The sequence below is a fragment of the Dermacentor andersoni genome, chromosome 9, assembly GCF_023375885.2.
Source record: "Dermacentor andersoni chromosome 9, qqDerAnde1_hic_scaffold, whole genome shotgun sequence".
Lineage (NCBI taxonomy): Eukaryota > Metazoa > Arthropoda > Arachnida > Ixodida > Ixodidae > Dermacentor > Dermacentor andersoni.
In genome coordinates this window covers 9886253-9911858 of record NC_092822.1, presented here as the reverse complement: position 1 = coordinate 9911858, position 25606 = coordinate 9886253, and the positions used below count along the sequence as shown (strand labels likewise).

The window sequence follows — 25606 nt, the reverse complement described above, 5'->3', positions numbered from 1 at the left end:
AGTGTGTAAATTCTTTGGCATGTGTACCTACTACAGGCACTTTGTCAAGGACTTCGCTGAGCTGCTGACACATGTAACCGAATGTGATGTCAATTTAAAAGTGGGAAACGCCGCAAGCCGACACATTTCAAGAATTCAAAAGACACATGCAGTCGCCGCCAGTGCTTGCGCACTTCGACGAGGATGCCAATACCGAAATCCACACTGACGCCAGTAGCCTAGGCCTCAATGCTGTCCTAGTCCTGAGGAAAGACGGACTTGAACGGGTGATAGCTTACGCTAGCCAGTCGTTGTCAAAAGCAGAAGGCAATTATTCTACGACTGAAAAGGAATGCCTCGCCATCATTTGGCCTACAGCAAAATTACGCCCTTATTTGTATGGCAGGCCATTCAATGTTGTCAGCGATGATCACGCGTTGTGTTGGCTAGCTAACTTAAAGGACCCTTCAGGACGGCTGGCGTGGTGGAGCCTCAGTCTGCAAGGAAATGACATCACTGTAATCTACAACTCCGGATGAAAACACTCTGATGCCGATTGCCTATAACATGCCCCCATTGACCCACCACTGCAAGACGACAAGGGTGATGATGCCTTCCTTGGAATAATAAGCACGAAGACTTCGTTGAACAGCAACAAGCAGACCTGGAGCTAAAAGGCCTCGTCGAGTATTTAGAAAGGAATACTGACGTTGTTCCTAAATCATTTAAGCACGGATTGTCTTCATTCACGCTTCAAAACAACCTACTCATGAAGAACTTCTTACCAGTCCGTGCCAACTACCTTCTTCTTGTTCTGTCAGCACTGCGTCCAAATGTACTGCATGCCCTACACGACGATCCAACCGCTGGGCAGCTCGGATTCTCCCGGACGCTATTCAGGATACAGGAAAGGTATTACTGGCCATGCCTGACCGCCGACGTCGCCCGTTACGTCAAGACATGCCGAGACTGTCAGCGACGCAAGACACCACCGACAAGGCAAGTGGGATTACTACAGCCGATCAAGCCTCCTTGCCGACCTTTTCAGCACATCGGGATGGATTTGTTGGGACCGTTTTTAACGTCAACATCCGGAAATAAGTGGATCATCGTGGCGACGGACTACCTCACCCACTTCGCTGAAACTAAAGCGTTGCCGAAAGGTAGCGCAGCCGAAGCGGCAAAATTTTTTGTCAAAAACATCCTGCTGCGACATGGTGCCCCGGAAGTTCTCATCACCGACAGAGGAATGGCCTTTACAGCAGAGCTAACCCAAGCCATTCTGCAATACAGCCAGACAAGCCAGAGGAGGACAACAGCCTACCACCCTCGGACGAATGGTCTCACAGAGCGCCTGAACAAAACCCTCACCGACATGCTAGCAATGTACGTCGACATTGAGCACAAGACATGGAACGCAGTCCTGCCGTACGTAACCTTTGCTTACCACGCGGCAGCACAAGAAATAACACAGATCATGTTGTTCAAGCTGGTTTACGGCAGGAATCCGGCGAATACTCTCGACGCCATGCTGCCGCACGTCTGTGACGAAGACAATCTTGACGTCGCCACCTATCTCCAGCACGCCGAAGTAGCCCGACAGCTCGCCCACCTGCGTATCAAGGACCAGCAGAGGACCGACAGCAGACACTGCAACCTTCAGCGACGGTATGTCGAGTACCAGCTCGGTGTCTGTGTTTGGGTTTGGACCCCTATACGCCGACGAGGACTTACGAAGAAGCTTTTACAGACATGCATAGAGAGCACATCTGTAAGCGTTTGGTTCAGGCGTTCAGTGAGGCCGTTCATTCGAGGGTGGTATGCTGTTGTTAAAAACATATGTATGTTTTTGCCATCACATTTTCTGGGCAGTTCATGAGATCTTTTTGTTCCCACATGCAGCCTTTGTGGTAGCACCCCTCGCATCTGAGTACCAATATTGTACTGGTGGTGTGCTGTGTACAGGAAGGCCCCAACACAGCATCCCTGCTGGGTGGAGACTGGGATGTCCGGTTGGAGTATGACCCCCTGTGGCCCAACGACTATGAGAAGTTGACCAAAGAACGTCGAGAGCGGAAAGAGAAGGAAGATCGCAAGCATGATGATAGGTGGGTGGAAATCTTTTTGTTATTGTGATGGAAATACTATGTGCCAAGGGAAGGGAAACACGATTGAATCAGATGGGCTAGGAAATCTCCTTGCGCAAATTGTGTTCAGTCCATGTGCGGCACGGACAAAGGCTGACAGAAGCCTTTGTACTGCAGTGAACTTTATCAAGCTGATAGAAAGGACGAACACATACGCTGTCTCATCCATGTGAAATTTTCCAGTAGCAAAATGGACAATCAGGCGAGTTATCTCTTGTTTATTTTTGAAACAGCACAAGAAAGGACAAGTGACAAGGGGAAGAAGCAATCAGGATGGTTGCTGTCACACAGGACAGCGCCTGTCCTGTGTGCTTCTTCCTATTGTCTTTCGTCCCGTTTTGTGTCCTTTCCGATAGGCACAGTTTCTTTGTGTCTGCCATTAAAGATATGACTGCACCATTTGTGAAAAAAAGATGCATATAGGTTTGTGAATCCTTTATGTCCATGTCTACACCTGTGTGCCTGTTGTTTACTTCATTGCCAGCACGTAAAATTTGCTCAATGTGCCTCCTCCAGGAAGCGGCGAGACAAAGGGGACCGGGATCGGGACCGTGAGAAGGACCGTCCTCCGATCGACGATGCCTCCCCTCCTCGACCTTCCAGAGGTATGGTTTCCCAGGAAGTAAAATAGGTGCCAGGCTTGTAGTTAAATGCTTAACAGTGCCAAAAGGAAAAGCTAAATGTGGACGCAGTTGAAGTGCAGATGATGGCAGTATTTAATTGCCCAATATGGGTGCGATGCTTGTCATATGTATAAAGGGGTCCTGAACCACTTCTGTCAAAGTCAAGAAATGTATTTGAACTTAAAATGGACTATTTCAAAAAAACTTTGCCACAAAAAGTACTTCAATGTGTTCAGCAAGTTTCGTTGTCAATCAAAGGTCGCCTATGATCCCCTTCACGGTGCTCCCACTCCTTCTTCAATTTCTTGCACTGTAAAGGCTATGGCAGAGCGATGCATGCCCATAACGCTCCGCGTACTGAACATCACCGTGGTGCGCAGTTCAAATTTCATTTTGGATGTGCACGTAGATGCTACTATTTTTGATTTTGGCACGTACGACGCGGCAAGCGCAGTTGTCCTCAGCGAGCGGACTTGTTATGGCACACTACGGCAGCCATGGTATCTATGCTACGTAGCAAACCGCAGCTAGATGAAAAAGCGCGTATGCGTAGCATTTGCTTTATGCATGGCAGGGCTTGAGAGCGTGCTCACGCTCATGTGCTCCAGTCAGGCCATGCTATGCAGTGCAGACCAGCTTTGTCCTGCACCAGCTTGGCCAACGGATAGTAGCCACACCCAAACTGTGCATTTTGCGCAATAGTTCAGTATGAAGCGAAGTCTGCCAAGGGGTCCAGACAGGAGCGGCCCGGAGTGAGCGCGCACTGTTGAGCGTACGTCTGTTCTGACCTTAAGTTTCACATGGTGACAGGCTTGTTGAGTGTTCAAAACTATTAGAAATTAGCGAGACCCGACGGCCATGACACTGATGAGCAGTATGGCCAAAGTTCCTATGGGGGCGGCCAAGCGTTAGCAGACAATAGTTGGTGATGGTACGATACTCATCCTACCAGAAGTACGTAATTCTTATCGACATTTGAAATGCAGATTTTTGCTTAATTCAGTCTATTTATTAAATTGCATCAATAAACGTACACAGTAACAGTAGGAAGAAGTGCACTGATCCAAACACGCTTCTTGATTGCTGTAAACTACTGGCTAATAGCAGACGCCTGTGGGAATCTGCTATATGACAAAATGTAGCAGCCCGAAAAGAGTGAGGAGAAGATTTCTGTTGAAAAGAGTGTCTGAGAAAAAGGTGACTTAGTGCTCTGGTTGCAAGTTCCACGCGCTGCACATGACTGCAAAATGTGACTGAGATATTCACAACAGCGTATGTTAGCCGCGGACTGCATTTTTTCACCAAGCCTGAGAGATGGTTTAGGATTTAGGACCACTTTAAAGGGGCCCTTAACCACTGTTTTTTGAAGCCTCGAAAACACCTTGAAACGAGTATGTACCTCCCAGGAATACATCACCGAAATAATTTTTCAGAGAGACATAGTATAAGCATACATACTGGGAGTGCAGTGGTTACCTTTACCATTTGCCCTCAATGTCTTTTGTTTTGAAGGAGCAGGGCAGCGTGGTGGCGCCAGTAGTGGTAGAGTGGTGGTACCCCACCTATGGCCACAGTATATTTACACTACGCAGCAGGCACAGCAATGCGCAACTGCCACACAGGGCTTGAATGCACGCTCACATGCTCCTGTCTGGGCGTGCTACATGGGGCAGACCGGCTTTGTCCTGCACAGATAGTAGGCAAATCCATATTGTGCATTCTGAAGTATTATCAATAGCTTAACATAAAGCACATGTAGCTAGGAGCTGCCTGAAAGTGAGCACGCGTCCCTTGTAGATGCTAACCGCCATTCCTTGCGAGGCGTGACAGGCACAGCTTATGTGTTGTGTGGAGTTTAAGTTTCACGTGCTTCGAGGCTAGTTGGCTGTTCAAGATTGATAAAATATAGCAAGCCCTGGTAGCTACAACACCAATAAACAGTGCGGCCAAAGTTTCATTCCTACATGGACGAGCGCAGCCAAGCGTGAGCTGACGATAGTTGGTTTCTTTTCAAGGTGCATAATCCTTATCCAAATTTGAAGCAGATTTTGGCTTAATTCAGAGTACATTATGGTATACTCTAATTCAGCCTATTTCATTCACTACGACAACTGCTATACATAGCAACTGCTGGAAGAAGTGCGCTGATCCAAACAGGCTTCTTGATTGATGTCAACTATCGGCCAATAGCAGCGCTCTATGGGAATCTGCCCTTTGACGTCAAAGGGCAGCCACTGGCAGCTGAAATGGCCAAGCAAAAGGCCTCTGTTGAAAAGAGAGTTTTTTTAGAAAAAAGTGACTTTGCGCTCCACTTGTGAGCCACATGTGCTGCACACGAGCGCAAGATTTGGCTGAGATGTTCACAGCAGCTCATGCTATCCACGGAATGTGTTTTTTCACTTAGCCCGAGAGGTGATTCAGGACCCCTCTAAGCAATTGTGAGCAAATTTTCTTGTGTTTCCTCTATGCTGCTGCTCCTAAGCATCAAATACAGTGTCAGAAAGACTGCAGTTTCAACATGAGGGTAAGAAACTTGCGGCATCTTTGACTGGCTGTTCAAATTGCTTAATAGGAAGCACAAGAAATAAACTTTACTCCAATAATGAATAAAGAATTTAAAGTATGATAAAGCATGGTTGTCACTGATTGTGAAGAGCAGTGTCACTTTGAACATGGATGGACAAAAGAAACAAAGATGAAAGATAAAGATAGATGAAACTTAGTTGTCACTGTTCGGCCCACTTATTTTTGGTCATCCCTTCCATCATTACATCATTGGTCCTCCTTTCCATGACCGTTGTAGTGCTGTTGAAGCGCTGCAAAGTGACCACTCAAAGGTGCCAGTAACAGAGCAAAATATTTGTGACTGTGAAGTAACCTGATAAAGCTACTTTGGCAAACATCCACAACTAAAACATGAAGCTTATTTCCCTCCATTGAGAAACATTCTGAGTGCTTTATGTCAATACTTCAATGCTTACAGAACCCTCGCCAATCTCGTTTTCAATCTTGTTTTCCTTTTTTACAGCGAAGCTGTTAGCCTCTAGTTGGTTGGAATTTTTTGTCGGCTAGTGCTCATCCAAAAACAGTACTGCCACCTAGCGGCCACAGCCACTCAGACAGACCTCAAATGGCAATGGGAAAAGGGCTTTGTGTTTGAGTTTCCATATAACAGAATTTGTTTTCTTGTTTACTTTGAAAAGTTCAATTAGTTCAACAAGGCACTTGCACTTGGCGGAGGGCCTAGAAGAATGATGATGTATGCTGCACTTCTGCACACAGGCGTGTATGTATGCCATACATGTGCACACAATGTATTAGTCCTTGATGCGTGGGCACTCTGCCTGTTGCATCTGTCACACAGTGTGTGCTGAGACCGTAATTGACATTATGGCAAACACTGTCCAAAAACAGTAGCACCACCTAGCGGCTGCGGCCACTCAGACAGACCTCAAACGCCTGCTGGAAAAGGGAGCGTATGGGCTGATGCCACTAGACAGAGCACACCTTCAGTTGGTGGCGTGTGGGTTGACGTTAATCGGTGCAACATAATGGCAGATGGCGGGGGCTTTTTCAACTTGTCTAACGTTGGTTTGTGCTTGTATAACATTGGCAGCAGCTTCGCTGTACTTTTACAGGGTGTAATGGAGATGCATTTTTTTCTTCAGTTTGCATGGCTTGCCACGTAGCATTGGAGGGATATGTTATCAGCTGGTACCGAAGGGCAGCTGCTAAGGCAGACGGAAGTAGCAGGTGTCACTTATGTCCACATGGATTGGCAGTTTCTGTATTTTCTTTCTTTTCATTGTTTCCACTGTGGGGAGCACCCGCCTCCATTTCCTCCCGCGTGCCCGCGGCGTCCCGTTCGCACATGGCGACGGGACAGGCCGGCGTAGACATGGGAGAGAGGCACTACGCGCCCTCCCTTTCTCCGTCGCTCCGATGACGCGCGTACCCCTCTTCCCCCACGCGGCTCACGGGAAAGGGAAACGTATCCAGCGGGCGAGGAGGACTTCCCCTCGCAAAAAGGTAAAAAAGCATAAAAGCGCGCGACCGGGGGAGACTCCCGCTCTTGGGACGCGACCCCTTGGACTGCCGGATTGGAGTACCTGCTGCTACCCGTGAGTGACCACGTTGCCTGACTATCCCGGGCAACGAGGCCAGACTATTTATTACTATTACGGAGAGGACGTCCCTCTGCGAGTGTTCGCGATTGCTAATAGCAATAAACGTTGTTACCGTTGACACCGCTGGTTGCCTTATTCGTCCGAACCCGGCGTAGCCGCGAATCCCGCGCTACGGGTTGGGAGTACCACGAAGCGACTGCGTGGGGCTAGATCCGGAGCTCGCCTTCAGCCCTAGCCGCACGCAGAGTGGAACCCCCACACCACATACAGAGCAAAAAGGACTGACCTTATAGCTTTCTGAAACCATCTGAAAAATGTAGCTTCTAAACTAATTAACGAAGCACATCTTACCCTGTGCCATTGATTTCCTTTGATGTCAAACGTCGTTTGTCTTTCTCGCTTTGCAGCAGGCTTAGCAGGAGCAGCAATTGCACCACCGCCTTCACTTGTCCAAGACACGGGTGGCCGAGATGACCCTGGCAGTCCAAGACCAGGCATTGGGTATGTGGCCTCAACTTCCTCCGACATGTGCCAATAAGTGGTGTTGTAAAACTGCATAGCCATGTTGCAAGGCCTTATTCTTAAAATGTTTGCAGGGAAAAGAAGCAACAGATTGGAGAAAACCTATGCTCGGGCCATGCACATTCAAATACAGTAAAACCTCGTTAATTTGACCCTCATTAATTCAGAAAATTGGATAATTCGGACTTGTCCTCTGGTCCCGGCAGGCGTTTGTATTATTTAGCGCAATTAAACTCTCATTCATCCGGACAACTGTCGGAGCTCGACGAGCACGGAGTACCACAAATGTGCAGCACAAAACAGCAAAAACTGCACTAGCGTCCAACCAAAACAAAGCAGCAGAGTTTGCATCGCCATAGTCATTAGTGGAAATCATAGATGAATGACAGCAATGCCAGAATGCTTCATCCCTATTTATGCCTTTAAATCCTTTATCCTTGCGTTTGCTGCTGTGTGTAACACTTCATCAGCCATGCACCTTCATAACTGCGTATTCACTATCCATGATCGCTTCGATAGCAACCACAGTTTTGTCTGCAGCGGTTGTGGCAAGCAGTAGTTTAGTTTTGACTCTGTGCAAAGCTGTCAAGGATGAAGAGCACCAGTTACAGCACGATGAACAGACAATCTGTTTATTGGCGAAAAAATAATAGGGATGTGCACGCGATAGTGAAGAGCGTCTCAGATGAAGACATGCGCCGCAGCCGCGCTGTGAAGGAAGTTGCGAGGCTTTCGCCGCTGCGAGTGCTAATCAGTCACCAGACGACGAGAATTGCAGTTCCGATCTGCTTTTGTGCAATTTAGAAGCATGATTTGCTGATTCATTCAGTAAATAAAAGCTTGTTGACATAGTAACCATTTGTTTATTGTTTTCTTGATACTCTCGATAATTTGACATTCGGTTATCTCATACATTTTTTTCGGTCCCGTGAAATCCAAATTAACGAGGTTTTACTGCACACATGAAATGCAGAAACAGTCCCATTGCACAATGATTGAGTCAATTCAAATTAAATTGACTGCATTCAAAAGAAAGAAGGCGAATTTTGGAAACTTTTGTGAGCATGCCTTGAACTACATTGAAAAAGTTGTTGACAGTGTATGAATAAAAAAGAATTGAAGCATTGTGATTGCAGTGCTGTAACTCTGAGCAAAAACATATTGCCACGGTGTAATTTTGCAATAACCATAACAATACAAACACCATTCTGTGAATGGCACCTTATAGTACAGTTTAGAGTGGACAGATTTCGTACTATATAGTACAGGGTTTTACAAGATCATGGGTGGAAGCACTGCGCCAATTGCTCCATCCTGCATCAAAACATCAGGCTGCAACAAATCACGTGGCGACACATTGTCTCTTGCACAGCTCATAAAATCGCTGCATTTAGTGGGATGCGTGCCTTCAGGTGCAACCACAACACTGTAGCCATGTGCTTGTGTTTAGCATATACCGTAAATACAATCCAATCTGATCCATCTTAGCTGTAAAAAGCTTATGGGGAAGTACATGTTCTTAGTGCATAGTCTAGCTTGGCCATTGGAAAATGAGCAAAAGTAAAGATTTTTAGGTTAATTGTACGTATTAGTATAAGATCTCATTTTATCCAATTTCACAAAAAGGGGAAGAAAAGCCTGAACTCTCCAAGTGTCAAATTAATGAATGGAGCAAGGAAAACCAACCAATGCTAGATTTGAGCCTGTAGTTGCAGAGTGACAACTGTTTGATCAGAATTTAATATCTTCAGAATTATTTCACACTCAGCCTTCCCTTGAATTCAAAATCCCTCGAGAATTGGATGCAAGCAGATCCTTTCAAACACTCATGGTTTGTGGCTTGCAACCGCATTCACAAAGTTTTCCACAGGATATATATCTGTAGTCCACAATACACCTGTGACCACGCGAATGAGGCTATACAAGATCTTCTACTAGAATGTCTACGACATTTTTCATTTCATTTCATTTCATTTATTTGTTGTTTGAGACATACAGCTGTCTCAGGTGCTGTAGCAAAAGGCAGTATTCTTGACTGACAAAGGCTGCACCACCCAAAGTATGTTGACACTCTGCAGCAAACAACAGCACAACAAGTGTTACAATTTTCAAACTATGATAACATATCAAAACGATAAACAATTCGAATGTCAATCAGAACATGTTAAAAAATAAAAACAAAACAACAACATTGAGGTACATAGGGAAATTATACAATAAAGCACCGAAGAAAATACGTTTTAACAGATTTCTTGAACCTCAAGCTTGATTTCGAGGTTTGTAATTGTTCCAGGTTTGTGGGATTATTGTTTAGTAACGTCGATATTTGAAAGTGTAATGCCTGTTTCCCGTAGTTCGTGCTAGTAAGCGGTATAGAGATTGGGTCATGTCTGAGATTATACGGAGTTTCTTTGGTGGTGAAGGTCTGATTAAACTGTATGTGATCAGCTTGACGGAGACGGAACGTCTCGAGCGATAGTTTATGCAAAAACAGGTGGTCTATATGGAGTATGCCAAGCTTATCAAAAAGCGGTTTAGTATGTGCAAGAACAGGTAGGTTACAAACTGCCCCTACGGCTCTTTTTTGCTGCCTATATAGTGACATAAGGTTAGTTTTGGTAGTAGTAGCCACGCTCAAACACATGCTCTGGTCTTGCGAAAGAATAGAAGACTCGGCGATCAAGGATGCGTCCAGGTGGGAGGCTGCACTTCGCAGCCCGGACCTGGATGAACAATTCTGGGCTGTCCAGCAGGCTCATGACGTGGCCGTGAGGCTTGGCCTTCCGGTCCCGACGTGGGAGCGGCCCGCTTAGTGGTGAATTATCACTACTTGCAGGACCAAATAAAGTTTTCCACCCATCCATCCATCCCCAGACCAGAAGGGAATAGTGTAGACGAGGGTGTATTAGTGTGTAAAATAGCTGTTTCTTTAAATTGACATGACACTGACAAGCAACACTTAATACCTGATTAATAACATTGAACCACAGGCCCTTACGCCTCAAAAAGAACGCATCTCTATGGCAAACATACCCATTACAAGCATTAGTACTAATGACTGTTCAGAAATTTGTGACAGTGAGCAAATAAATATCTTCATTGTGAGTTACGTATTGTGAGCTCCCTGTATGGGGGTGTTTTATTTTTTTTATTTGATCTGATGTTGTTCTAGTATTATTTACCTGACTTCATGTGCCTTCTGTGAGATTACTCAGTGTTTTCTATGCGAATTACTGCTCCAAAGTGCCAATTTTGCTGCTACAAAACACTTCAGGCCACTTTTACCTCTGACAAAAGGCAGCTGTGTTTTTTAACAGGAGTTTCATAAAACCGATGTGAGCAAGCTAATGGTACCACGAAAACTTCGTGTATTTTAGTTTTGTCTGCCTTTGGCGCTGTATTGATCGCAGTATAGAAATTACCTTTATCTGTTTCTATTGCAATGTTAAGTTAGAAGTGTTTGAATCTATCCTTATTAATAGAAAGCTAACTAGGCGCAAGACAATGACATAAATATCTATAACATCATGGAGTAGAAGATTCAAGGTGGTGTCGCCACCTGTCTTTCATTTTTGCATCTTTTCTGGCTTGCCAAGGCTACTCTCATGGTAACAGCGGCATTTTCTCTTATTGTAGAAGGGTAATTTACTAGTCATTGCTAGTAAATTATTAGTAATTTACTTAATTTATTTATATATTTGAATAGGGCATTACACAGAAAGGAGTGGGAATGTCAAGTACTACAAACAGAAATATAGACTTTGTTTTCTTTGTAGTCTCCCACTAAGCCTTTCGATGCGAGGGTAAATGCACTTGCTGCGACGTAAGGGTCCTGACGGGAACACTCTGACTGCCAGGCAAGCTCATGCAGCAAGCTAAATGTATGTGCATTGCATTGGGGTGCAAATGCAGGTCCGGATCAGTTGCTCAACGCATCATGGCTCGCTACGGCTACAAGGCGGGCCAGGGCTTGGGCAAGCAGGAGCAGGGCATGAGCCAGGCACTGCAGGTGGAAAAGACGAGCAAGCGTGGTGGTAAAATCATTCACGAGAAGGACATCGCAAAAGGTGAGGCGTCATGGGGGCAGTACCTTGCGCTTACTGTGTGTATACCGTCTGTGGAGGCAATCCCAATGTTCATGCTTGTCGTGCTGTAAAAAACAAATATATTAAGTCCAACTTTATTGTATTTCCCCCGCAGAAGGAATTAATGTTGGTACCACTTCTCACCGGTTCCTAAGAGCTACAGTAGACTTCCGTTAATTTTTCGTTTAATTTCATCCTGTACAAAGGTCCTGGTTGGCACCTGTATGTTTCTGTCAGCCAGACCTTCGTTATTTAAATCCTGAAATTGACCTTCACCTGTTAATTAGAATTCGGCTGCTCAGAGCAGATGCGCATGGCCACAATCGTTGCCCCAATTGTTACCATATGGCTGCAGCATGTCTTGGTAGTACCAGGGCACAGTGAATGTGTTGATGACACATTATCTCTTGCCGAAAATTGCAATTTTAAGGCATGCCTTTCGCTGATTTCTCGAAGTGAAAATCGCAGCATACAGACAATCATTAGTAATTACGAAAGCTTGTTCAACGGTAAGTTAATTTACTTGCTAAGCTAGCAGCAGCAGGGTCTCGTAACGTGTTTTGAGCGTGGAGGTGCCACGCATTGCAGGATTAACTGACTAAGCGATTAGTCTAGGTAAGGGGCATCATACCATTTGCGATTGTTACAGAGTCGTTACAGAAGTATAGAATATCAAATGCAGTGGACCGCAAGAAGGGTGGCATGTAGTGATTCACAGAGTAATAAACAGTGGGCCAAGATTGGTGATGAGGGACATTAAATATAAATAAATTTCCATTCTGTGAAGGTAAACTCTACAGATTTCATTTATTTCTGATATCCAGAAAGGAAGAGAGAGAGGGCGCATGTTAGGTTTGGGTGCACATAAAAACTGGGTGCATGGGAGAATTGGGTAAGTACTGCCACATGAAGGCAGTAGTGTTAGGATGTTTTTTCTGCATAGTTCTTAATTCAACCCACTGTATAATTTGGTCAGTTCTGTTGGTCTCGGTCTCACCAAGGTCGAATTTTCTGAAGCTGACTGTATTTTCAGGAGTGTGCCGTCCTCTATGTGCCACACTTCATTTTTTTTTAGAGCAGTGGCACCCAGCAAAACATGACTTCTGTTATTTACTGTTGCAGTGTTGGATTGTGTCGCATCAATGTATAGACAACATATCTCTTTTTGTCTTCTTGTCTGATTGAAATTGACGAAAGGACATACTGTCTTCAATTATCCCCCCCACACACACACACTTTTTTTTATTTCAAGTGGCAGAGGACTTGGCAGAGGACAACATACTCTTTGGTGCCATCTGGACTTCATACTTTCCTTCTAGGTTTCATTCATTCATTCATTCATTCATTTATTTATTTATTTTAATGTCCCAAAACAATATAGGTGCTTTGAGACATGTAATAGTGGAGAGAGAAATACTTTAGTTTGGGCTTTGGATTGATTTGAGCCACTTTTGTCCTTCAATGTGCATTCAAACTTAAATCTGCGAGTGTTTTTGCATCCATCCCCCGTCAAAATGTGGTCACGATTACCGGGAATTCAACCTTGTGCTCAACAGCAGAAAGCAGTTCTACTGAAGCAATTGTTCAGCAAAGTGGCTATTCTCAACTGCATGTCCACTAAGCCACCATGGCAGGTGTTTGTGTCCCCTTGCTTGAACACTGCGTCACATTGTGGGGTAATGGCAGGTGTCAATAGAGTGAAATTGGGACATACACTAGGGCTGCGTTCAGTGTGTGCTGCTCTGATTTATGCAGATCCTCTGCCCCCACCAGTGCCTCCAATGGCTCCTCCATTGATGGGCCCTCCTCCTTCCAGCATTAGTCAACAGCAGCAGCAACAGCAGCAGAATGAATCCATCACCGACATGATGCGCAACCCGTCCAAGGTGGTCCTCTTGAGGGTAAGTGTAAGGGTAAGCTTGCAAAGGACCACTCTAGAAGTAGCCGAATATAAACTTTTTGAAGACGAATTGAACATGAATAGTAAGTGTCGAACATCGAATAGTCGAATGCAGACGCTTATTTATAAAGCAAGAATTTATATTTCGGTATAATTTAGATACCACGCTTGTACTGGCTAGCGAAAAAAAATAGACAGCTCAGTGTCACAGACAATTAGGATTAGTTTTAAACATACACTTACTAATTGTCATTAAAAACTGCATGAAGAGCCTCTGAACATCTTTAGAGCTGGATTGCAAGCAAGCATTCTAAACATACATAGCTGCTGAATAAACTATTGCTGCTAAATAAATGGTTACCGAAAAAAGATTGCATGTTGTGGGAAAAAAGAAAAGCTGCTGAAGGAATTGTGTATGATTATTACATGTGGGCAAGGAAAATATCACTGAAAATGTAGTGTCAGAAATGAAACTACTACATGACTAGACTTCCAAATACACTAAATGACAAACCACCAGCAATAATCACAGGTTGTCATGTATGTAAGCTCTTGCCATGAAACCAAAGAAAAATCTGGTGGGGCCAATGAAACTGATTGAATTATCCAATTATCCAGTGGGTCGAATTAATCAAGATGCATAAAAGGATTCAGAAACTCCACTTGTCTAAGTATGCATAAGCATACCCCAAATTTAAGTTGGCCCACCCCTAAATTTCAAGTGGGCCCATCCCCAAATTTAAGTTGGCCCACCCACAAGTTTACACTGGCCGACCCCCAAAGTTAAGTTGGCCCACCCCTGCTATAGGCTTTTCCATGCATTTTCTATGGAGCCCTATGTATCCCTATGGGTATGCATAAATCAGATCATGCGGGTGTTCTCTCTGATCAGTTTCTTTTCTTTTCTTTTTTTTTTCAATTCTTACCACTAGAAAGCGACTAATCTTCTACATCTACACTATTATTACGATTAAATGTCTTAACGTCACAAATTATAGATTTTTGTACAGATACAAGGCATTATACTTTTCATGTGACAGACCAATTTTGCTGGTATACTTGCCAAAGAATGCTTGCACATAAAAAAAGAATGTCAAAACACACTGTCGATTCATTCGGCAATATTTGTCAAAGTCTAACATGCCCCCGTATCAAACGTACAAACATTCTATGTGTGCAAAGTAGAAAACTACTCTACAAATTACATTAAAGCTCTTGAACAAAGTGCAAATATAATGCACACCCTATTTCTTAGCAAGAAACATGTGTTGCACAGTGGCAGCTGGTTTCACAAGGTCAGTTTCATCACACGGTTTTTAGCATCAACATCTTGGCAGTGCATCTGTGTTATGCGGTAAAGCATACGAACGCCACGAAGGCAGTCTTGGTTTTGTATCCAATCTGCCTTTTTCACCGCGCACACCAGCACATGCGCCCTACCTTAGTGGATTACTCGCAGAACATTTCACAAGGGTCACATGCACCGCCTGATCTTGGGGGAAAGTCCCCCAAAAAGAAAATAAATGCTTGGACACGCTCTGCTGCAACCACTTGGGTCGTGTATGGCATTCAAATTGCACTGGCAGCTCGACATCAGTGCAGTGGGGAAAACGTGCGTAGCGTAAGACTGCAACTCCACTTCAAAACAGAAAGTGGCAAGGGTTTCGTCTGGACCACTCAGTGGTCCAGACTGTGCCACAAATTGTCACCTTTCATTGATGGCTAGGAAATTTAATGAAAAAATCCTTGCATTACGATCGGGCAACATTTAAATACATCCCATTGTTGACGAAGTCTTCTTGCAGCCTTGGCGCTCACTTGCTGGTGGCAGCGCATGCCTGGCTGCACAGCATGCGAAAATTCGCCGACGTGCGTGCAGCAATGGGGCACGAAACGCGATTGCCTGTCTGATGGAAATGTTTTATCGAAATTTTTGGGCTGCCAAGTTGGGGTACAGCCCTTACACGATTCTATACGGTACTACAGACTTCAGACATCATTAACTAGCGCGAAAAGCACAATGGACGACAGCAAGAAGCACTCAGGACAGAACGCTAGACTTCAACTGAAATCTTTACTACACAGAAACATAGGATTCATGGGATGTGCAGAACCTTGACGCACGGAAGAACATTCATTTTTCGCCTTCCCTACTCTAACACAGGAGCTATTGGAACAAATCGATGGACAGGTTAATTTTTATATGCGAACACTCTTTCTTGGTGAGAGCCACGGATGGGATGCTTATGCACCTATCACCTCCTTTTTTGATGCAAAACACTTCGAATATTTCCCTATCGACCTGCCTCTGGAACCGCCTGAGCACACGAGTGCCTTGAAACTGCGCGGTGGACGAGCACGTACGGCAATGATCGGCCCGATAGCCACCAGCCGCTAAGGCACCGACAGCTGCCCTATGTTCCTGCAAGCGATCGTTTGGCCGCCGGGTCGGTTGACCCATTTGGCGAATATAGCACTTGCCGCTTTGTAGAGAGATGGCAGTCAACAAAGCGCGTGGCACGTTTTTTCAAACGGGCATCAGTATGTTGACCTTCATTTCCCATGTGGCACATTTTCAACAGTTTCTGTGGCGCCGAGAAAATGACTGGAACACCACACTTACTTGCTACCCTCTTGAGGTGGTGCGACAAATTGTGCATGTATGGAACTGGCACCGGATGCACCTGGTATCGTTCACATCACCCGGTGAGGCCGATGCCATACGCCTGAAGTCCGTAATGAGCGCCAACTAGCCAAACTGTCTTCTCCAACTACTATACCATACTCTTCACTTCATACAGCGCATACACAATAACTGGCAATGTAGAGCTATGCCAACATCTGTACCACAGAATACCTCTACTCACCGTTCACGTAGGTTGCTGGTTGCATTCGCTACATAGATGGGCGAGTCTGTACATGTTGGTATGCTGACACATTTCTTAATTCACGAGATGCACTGTTTACCTCTACGTCAAACGGTAAACAAGAGATGGTGCATTCAGTACAGCAGGCATAAACGACTGCCTCGCTCAGTTACCAATAGTGTCAGCAATGGCATCCTCGTTTTCGCAAGAGAACACAACCTATAAGTGAGTGATTATGCGAGTACAGTTTTCTCTAGCAATGATTTATGACATGCACAAACGGAAGGTATGATGGAGTTAAAGAAAAGAGAGAATAAGTAATAAATTAAGAGCCCGCAGTATATTTGTCTGGATCATGGTTGACGTTGTTTAGGTGGCTTGGCTGCTCATATTGACTCGTCTCAGGGTGGAACAACATGACTCGTATGTGCTGATATGTATTTTACTACGTTTTGTCATTATTTCATATCAGTGATGCTCCTTTCCCCAAATATTTGACGCTAACAACGGTCCGTGGTTGTGGATGTCTATGTAAACAAGTGCACCGCTTTGGTAAATCCGACACAGAAGGCTGTGCTCGAAGACTTCTTGAGTATGCAAAATGTCTAAAGAATGTACAAAAAGAATTTTAAAAAACGAGGTGCTAGTGCAGAAATCAGCGACAGCTAACTCCAAGGCAGCTGCGCCTCGAGACAGAACTCTGCGTGCCTTTATCGGCCGCACTGTTAACACAACAGGGCACCCAGGCCTGCTCACGCAGTAGTCAGTAAGTTCTACACGGTTTCCAGGGACAACATGCCGCCCTGGGGAAGCCATTAATAATTATTTGCGATCCATGAAAGGCACGACCGACGGACACTCAACAAGGACACAGGTACACAAATCAACTGGTGAAAGCCCCGGCACCCTTCCAAAACGTTTTCAGAGGTGGAGCGGCAGAGGGCAGCACAAGAAAATAAGAAAAATAGATTGCACTTTGCAGGCAATTTCTGCCCCAATTCTCCTTAATAAAAAAATATGAAAAAAGGTGCACGTTAGAATTGGAGGTAAATACCGTAATCTGACATTTGTGAGCTGTGGTTATTGCTTGAAAATCTTTCTAGGGCTGGTCGAAGATAGCTGTTTTTGACGGGTGACGACATGTGTTCAACGCATTCGATGTCCCCTAAGCTCCACCAAGACAGACATTACCAATAATTGGGTCACCATAGGGGTCAGGTGCATGCGTGCATGCTGACTGGCAAGTCTGAATTATCAGGCGAAGGCCAATTTTAGGATCGAAATAACGAAATTTTGGACGCATAGAAATGCACGGGCGCCAGCCAGGACCTTCAATCGGGACCTTCACTCGGCATCGAATAAATGGAAGTCTACTGTACTTAACTTTTAAACCTCTTTGTTCATAGAACACCGTATATTTTGAACCTCAATATACATGGTTTTACTACTATAGCAAGATTTCACTGCTGTTGTGAAGGAATACGGAGACATTAAATAGAAACTTCCGCGAATGCAGATGGTCAAATGGTTGAATTACATGCGGCTGCTTGTGAACACGCCTCTCAAATCGCGTGCCACGTGATTGCAGTGGAGCAGCGTCACGTTCCATATAAAGTCCAAGTGCGATAAGATCCTATCACATCCTGCGCACTGTATGCTTTCGGTGCAAGAGTGAGCTGATAAGGATGGAGGCTTGATGAGCGCTGCCTTCCCACGCGAGCAAGGGGAAAAGGGGAGAGGGGAGCGACCTCTCTGTAACGAGGTGCTGCTGGGACGACCCTCTACCTTTCTCCCTCCTACCCTCTCTTTCTTTTAATCCCATCTTCCCCACCCTGCTGGCGTTGCAACCCATGCTCCCGCATGGGTTGCAGAAGACAGTGCCAGCCTTCCCTCCTTTCCCACAAGAACCACTTCTCTCGAGGGCGGAAGGGGGAGCGGCTGAGCTCATACTCAGCTCGAGCACTTTGTTTTAAAGGTAGTCTGCTGCATGGGCGAGCTGAGATGGTGCAGCATTGTGCCGTCTTCCAGCTATAGAGATGCGTTGAAGTGAGAAGCAGACAAAGCATTCGCTCCCACTGCTGATGCATTTCATGATAAGCGTCGTCGCAGTGCAGGTGACACTATTAGCCACAGGGGTGGAGTGGACGCAAAAGTGTGACTGGCTTTCCCTCGTGCTGCTGATGTGACGATATTGTCAACGTGGTATGAAACCGTATCTTTCGTCACTGACTCAAATTCAACTAAATAATCGTTGTTCTCATTCAGACATTTTTTTTCAATCGCCTGATAATTCGGAAAATGTTTCGGACCCTTCTTTGTAAGAAGAATTCATCAATGACTTTACTTATTTGCATAAAATATTGAATTTCATTATAACTAAAATTATAACGAAGAAAATTGACAATTTCACCGACTTTGTTATATAGAGGTTTAACTGTACTTTGCCTAGCAGACAGAGGAGAGTAACCATACTTTAACAGTCATTTCTTGCAAAAAATCTGGTTAGTTTAGATATTCAAAAATACCAAATAGTTCATTTTCAAATATGAATATGAATTGTTAGCGTGAAATATTCTATTCGTATTCAAAACTTCAAATATTCGCCCACCCCTAGACTAGACTGTCATTTATGGTGGCCTTAGTGTCCACCTTCACACAGCCACTGTATCCAGGTCACTCTGTTGTGAAAAGCATTTGGACACCCTGTCATGGAATACACAAAATAGCTTTGTCCTGCAGTGCACACAGAAAACTATGCATGAATCATCAGTGCTTTTCTGCACAAGTATTTAGGGGCATATCTCAAAACTGGAGCTAGTTGTATGTTTTCCTACGACATTCGTCAGCCATTTTTTCAGATGTTTGGTTTATAACACCAGCTTGATTCTTCAGACAGTTCAGTGACATTGCCATCTTGTCCACATAGCCAATGCATAATGGCAACCAAAATTTTGGTAGGTGCCTCACTCAATTTTTCAGACATTATCCACATGAAATATGTTGCAGAAATGGCACTTGTAAACAAAGTTGCACCATTCAGATTGTTCTTGTGACCTTGCATTCACTGGTGAGGCAGGACTAACTTTTTTATTTACAAGGCAACACTCAACTATGGCAGTCGATTCCCAACAATACAACACTTGGTAAGCCTAACTCCTTAGTGTGTTGGTGGGTGGCACGCTGTGACTGGAAGCTTGCTGATAATATGTTCCTACAAGTGGCTTATTAGTGACTGGGCTTGACATCATGCACACGGCTAACGCCATGGAAATGATGTGTGAGTCCCCGGGCAACCAGCTGGCAACTGCTGCAAACAGACCTACAAAGTTTGTCTATACACTTATTGCATGGAATGGGGCGAGTTCGCATGTAGGCAGAAAGCTCTGAACTGAGTTCATGCAACACAGCCTAAACCTCTAATGTCATGCAATCAAGGTTGCATGTGGCTTTAACATTACATGGCAGCGCAAAAGTACGTTAACTACACATCAGGCCATGCAACAGGTGAACTTGAAATGTCCTCAACCACTACGTAATATCGAGTTCTTCACTGATTCACAAACTGAGCAAAGCTCTTGAAATCAATTTCCATACTGGTGCGATTGCAAAAAACAAACAATTTATTTTTTCTTTGAATCTTGTTTGCTTTTTTTGGGCAAGGGTATGGGGGGAACAGTCAAGTTATTCAGGCATTTCAGCAGCCCCCTTCAGTGTCCGAGAAATACAGTAGAACCTTCTTGATATAATACTGCTTCGTGCAATTTCCCAGCACCAACGTTCGTGATGAAGAACGCAAGAAATGACCCAGTACAGTTACGCTCTTTTTCTTTACCGGTTGATACGTTCCCGGAAAACACAATCTTTTGGCACCAACATCCAGTGCATCGCCAAACTGCAATTGTATCATACATTTTCCAACCACTAGATTCCGTGTAAACAACAAAAAGTGCAATGCGCCCACAATCGATAATGGTAGCCACTTGCCGGAACAGCTTCCCCACAGTACTTGCCCGCTGGTGCCCACTCAATTTCCTGTTTCGGTACCAGCAAATCTCCTTGCGAGTTGTCGCACACCGCATTCACAGCTATCACCGCCAACCCGACTGCGTTAAGCATCTTCACTTGTATGTGTCACAGCATGCATGGTTGTGTACCATTGGAAGCGTGCTGCACGCTTTTAAGAGGCTATAACTATTGTGCCACCGTTCCCCACTGCAGGGGGCATGAAGACAATGCCATGTTTTGCTCTGGCAGTATTGTGTTCCAGCGTTGCCCACCAGCTCAATTTCGTTTTGGTTCATCTTGAAACACTAAGAATAGGAAAATAACAATGCACATCTCGGGCTACTCAGGCCTCACCAGCTCGATATGCGCTGATGTCTCGTGCTGCAACGATTCACGCCAAGTGGGCAGATCAAAACTTGTCGCCAAATTGCCCCGCTCAAAGCTGCTGATGCACGCTGAATTCAAAGAGTGCAAACGTAAGCTTGCGGAAGCCGCAAAAACAACAACATGGGTCATGGGCTGCTCAGCCCCACCAACTCAGCGTACTTCTGTGCCTCTTGCTGTAATGATTTGCACAATGCTTCACATCACGTAGATGTCAACTACAGTTGAGTCTGCCAAATTTTTTAGTGACTTTGGATTGTAAGTTTTCCCAGGTTTTTTCTCGCATTTCTTTTCCATAATGTACCAAAGAGGTTCTACTGTTTATTGGCAGCTATAAATGGATGTGGCCCTTTGGATAGACTAGCTTCAATTATGCAGCTGCAATGTTTGTTAAAGTAATTAATCAAAAGTAAATTTGTGGGTGCATAGTAATGGCACATTATTAGTGCCCACTGCAAACTCCTGAGGAAATTATATCAATTTTGTCATAAAGTGCCCAATCAGAGCACATATGTGCATTTGCATTGACGACTGTTACACTGCCTGCTGTGAAGATTACTCATGTGTTGATTGCTTCAACTGTGCTACCACATGCAGAATATGGTGGGGCCTGGCGAGGTCGATGACGATCTTGAGCCAGAGACAAAAGAGGAGTGCTCTAAGTACGGAGAAGTGGTGCGATGTCTCATCTACGAAATGCCAGGCGTTGCTGATGAAGATGCTGTGCGTATCTTTATTGAGTTCAAGAGCATGGCATCTGCCATCAAAGGTAAGCTGGCTTCTGGGTAATGTAGAAGCTGTATAGGCAGGCTTCAGAAGTTTGAAAATGCCAGAAATATTCTGTGAAGTATTCAGCTACACTTTGCTTGCTAGTTTCAGTATTTTGACTTCTTGAAAGGAAGCTTTGACCTGCATATGGTTTTAGTTTCTTTTTTTTACACTTCAGATCAATTTTTTTTGCCTAAGCAATAAAAAAAAAAGAGAGAAAGAGAAAAATAATAAAGCACAAACAACAAGACAAACAAAACTTCTTGGGCCTTACCTGCAGTTCGGTAAGTTGCAAGGCAATTGAAGCACAACATTTACAACAGGACAACTATACACCAAAACTAAAGGCTGCAACCGTGTAATGAAACTGTAATGTTTAATTGGAGTGTTGAAAGTTCACGAATGTTAAGTGTTAGTGTGCAGTTTACAAAAAACCATTGCTTGGTATAGGTTATATTAAGTTTGTTTTTTAGACGTTCTAAGAAATGCTGCTTACACCAGTGTATACATATTGTTGAGTTTAAGTTGCAAAAGTTGAATCAGTTCCTTGAAGTTTTCTGATTTTCAGCAGTCTTTGCAGAAGGTATACAGCCTAAATAAAAGATTTATTCTCAAGGTCATTAGAATTTCAATTTTCTTATATTTCATTTTTTTGTTCAGGTCAATTCTGTGGTTGACATAAAAAATTCAGCAGCATGTTACACTCCTGTAACACTTCAAGGCGAAAGCCTGCTGCACACATGGTAGTGGATTAAGTTATACGATCGGAGGGGTCAGGCTTCTTGCACTAAGTAACAAGCCGCAGTGTGAAGTAGACATATGGCGCTTTAGGTCGACCTCCTCAACGACACATGCGAGCACCTAATGCACTACCTAAAGGTTCTTTCGTTCTCTCTTTCTTGCATCTTTGCTTGGTTATGGGGGTATGAGCCATTCCTGATTCTCACTGGCCTAGACGCAGCTTTTTTGCCGATATGAGCCATCGCAACAAGCCACTTAAGTCTTTCGTCTTAATAAGACTGTTTCTGTACTTCAAATATGTAGGAATATTTGAGGTGAAGATTCCTTTTAAAGGGGTTCTGAACAGCTTTTTATCGAAGTCGATAGATGCATTTGACATTAAAACTGACTATTTCAGAAGTACTTTACAGCAAAAAGTGCTTCAATGCATTCAGCAGAAGGAGAGTTATTGGCAGTCAAAGATCGCCTGTGATACCCTTTGCGATGCCCCCACTCCTTCTTCAGTGCCTTGCACTGTGAAGGCTGCGGCGAACGAAACGGAGTGGTGCACACAACGCTTCACCTACTGAACGCCACCATGGCACGCAGTTCAAATTTAATTTAATTTTGAATGTTCACATAGATGCCACTACTTCTGATTTTAATGGCTACAATGTGCCAAACTCTGAGGCTATCCCTCAGCTTACAGTTGAGTTCACAGTGTCTCATTCTTTTGCTGTGCTGCACTGTACTAGGCAGCTACGTATGGCTCTTGTGTAACTTCCCTCACCACCAATGGAGCCTGTGAGCGTTATGAATAAACAATAAAACACAGCACTACATACAGCCAAAGGCTGAGAAAAACTGAAATGATGCATTGTAACCAGTTGTCGAACTTTTGATTCATTCTGTGCATTGCTGCTACTGATCACCTTTTTACGATCCATGAGTGCTACCATAGAAACTCCCTTGCCATTGTGTAGCACTGTCCTGCACCACTATACATTATAGTTAAGTGGAGAAGTCTGTTTATGAAACAACATGTTAAGGTCAACATTGGCTTACTCCCATTCCTGAGAATAAAATTAATTGCCCTGGAAAATGTGCCTCTCACCATTTTGGTTGTACTCAAGGCATGCAGTTTTAGGCTGATTAGTAGAAGAAAAATGTTTGTGTTGTAGACCAGAATTTTCAGTGCCTGATGGCCACCATGTTTCTTTATGATGATGATAGTTAGTGTTTAAAGCACTGCCTGGGGACTGTAAGAGTGGCAAAGATGAAAACGGGTCAAAGCACGTTTGTGGTTGCCAGTCACCCGTGATTGCGGGTTACAAAAGCACTGCAGCTGTCTTGTATTCTCCGCAAGTCAGTAAATTAATCTTCTTTAAAGGGGCCCTGAACCACTTTTTATCGAAGTGGAGAAAGACATTTGAAGTGAAGATAGGCTATTTCAGAACCACTTTGCCGCAAAAAGTACTTCAATGCGTTCAGCAGAAGCGGAGTTATCGGCAATCAAACATGGCCTCAGCTGTGCTCCCCTTCCTCCTCCAATGCCTTGCACTGCGAAGGCTACAGCGGAGACGTCACCGTGGCGCGCAGTTCAAATTTCCGATTTGGTGCCTATGCCGCGCTAAACGTAAGCCAAATGCGGCTGTCCTCAGAGAGCCGCGGTGTAGCCAAGTACAGCGACCAATAGCAGCCGCGTATTGGAGTGTGCTTTATGACGAAATAGAGCACACAGAAAAGAGCGAGGATCATGGAGTCTTTGAAATGACGGTGTTTGAGAGAAAGGTGACTTCGCGCTCTGCTCGCGAGCTTCGCAGGCCTCATACGACAGCAGAACTTGGCTGAGATGTTCACAACAGCGTATGCTACCTGCGTACTATGTTTCACCAAGCCCGAGGGGTGGTTCAGGGCCCCTTTAATGCAATGACATTTGACATGACAGAATTATACCGCAGAGGTAATTTAGCGAGAGCACCCTTCAACGTCTCCTGCTCTACTGCAATTAGCCAAGCTTTTTTTCTGCAGTATCTGCATATTCACACCCACTTTAGAGGCCTTGGGGAAGTGTCTGAAAAACACTAGACATCTAGTATGTTGTACTTCACATTTTAAAAGGTGAGCAGCATGTTTGTGCTGCGTGCTACCACCATATTTCATGCTACATTTTTACCTTGCTTTGTCAATAAAATATGCAACACAAGTTATTGGTGGCAATTTATTGGTAATAGTACATTAAAGTGATTTTCTGTTATTGCTCTCTGCTCACAGTCACAAAAAGAAGTCTAGCGCTTATGTACATTACGCACGTTTACGTGTTAGACACGAAGTATGAGCAAGATGGTCTGTATAAGCTGTAGCCACACAGACAACTAACACACTGAGCAACATAACCAATTAGTGTGCCATTGCAGTGTTCGCGATGTAGAAGCATTACATATTAATTTGCATGTTCTGGCACTTACAGACCCTTTCCTTTTTTTATCCTTTTTTTTCCATCGCAGTCAATAGAGAACATGCAATAACTTGCGTATCCGTGTATGACATTGTTGAAAGGGGCACCAGCTCTGTTAGGAACAACTGAACAATGCTTCTCGTGTAGCTGAGTGTGAGCATCACACAGTTAAGCAGTTCAACTATCTCGACATTGCACACACAAAAAAAAAAGTAGACACAAGTGAGGCATTGATCGATGCACAGCTATGCTTCTGTGCACGCTACTCATATGCCACTTTCTCTTTTCACGGTCACGAGTACTCGAATGCCTCTCATTCATGTGCATTAAAAAGACAGGACATAAAAACCGTCAGGTTCCGTGTATGTTTGTTACATTTACCATAATGTAACAAGCACTGTGCAAGTTACGAAGTTGACACATGCACCTGATCACTTTTGTGCTCACCTTTCTTTCGTATCCAAAACGCAGTTTTGGGTACATGGTGACAGTCGTGGGCTTTCCATTCGGAAAGTGAACCTAGCAGACTCAAAACTAAAATTTTGAACAACCATAAAGGGCCAAATAACAGGGCACTGTTATCCTAAGCCTGCAGCATATGAAGGCAGGATGCACACTATTGTGTAGCTAACAGCAGCAATACGAATACCCATCTGAGCAAACATGATGGGCAATAAGTCTTTTCTGTGTAAAGCTGATGCCAAATGGTGTATTTCAGGCACCGCGAAAAACTTGTGGCGAATGCACACCACATAAAGACATGCTTCTCGTGTCTCTGCGTAGTGCAAGTCCCAGGCCTGTTGCATGAGCCGCATTCTCTTTTCCTGGTTGTTGGTGCAGCCAACAATGGCACAGTGCTGCCAGATGAATAACTTTTGTACATTCCACTTCTCAAAATAAGCAGAAGACAGACAGCTCAGCGGGTGCTGTAAGAACAGGTCTAAAAACATTACAACAAGCAAACACGCACAGCAAGTACAACCATTTTCTTTCATCTCCCACAGACCCTGCCAGAAGGCAG

At 44.4% G+C, this 25606-nt stretch overlaps 1 protein-coding gene across 2 annotated transcripts in view; it reads left to right on the top strand.

The window, feature by feature from the left end:
• Positions 1-25606, top strand: part of Spf45 (splicing factor 45) — a 37387-nt gene that overhangs the window by 11379 nt on the left and 402 nt on the right. Inside the window, exons 4-9 of one of the 2 annotated variants that reach the window (XM_050174729.2) lie at positions 1945-2087; positions 2643-2731; positions 7287-7377; positions 11311-11465; positions 13239-13384; positions 21237-21408. In XM_050174729.2, the coding sequence (XP_050030686.1) occupies positions 1945-2087; positions 2643-2731; positions 7287-7377; positions 11311-11465; positions 13239-13384; positions 21237-21408 (796 nt within the window). Of the gene's footprint in view, positions 1-1944; positions 2088-2642; positions 2732-7283; positions 7378-11310; positions 11466-13238; positions 13385-21236; positions 21409-25606 lie in introns of both variants that reach the window. The other variant, XM_050174728.3, reaches the window with a different exon arrangement.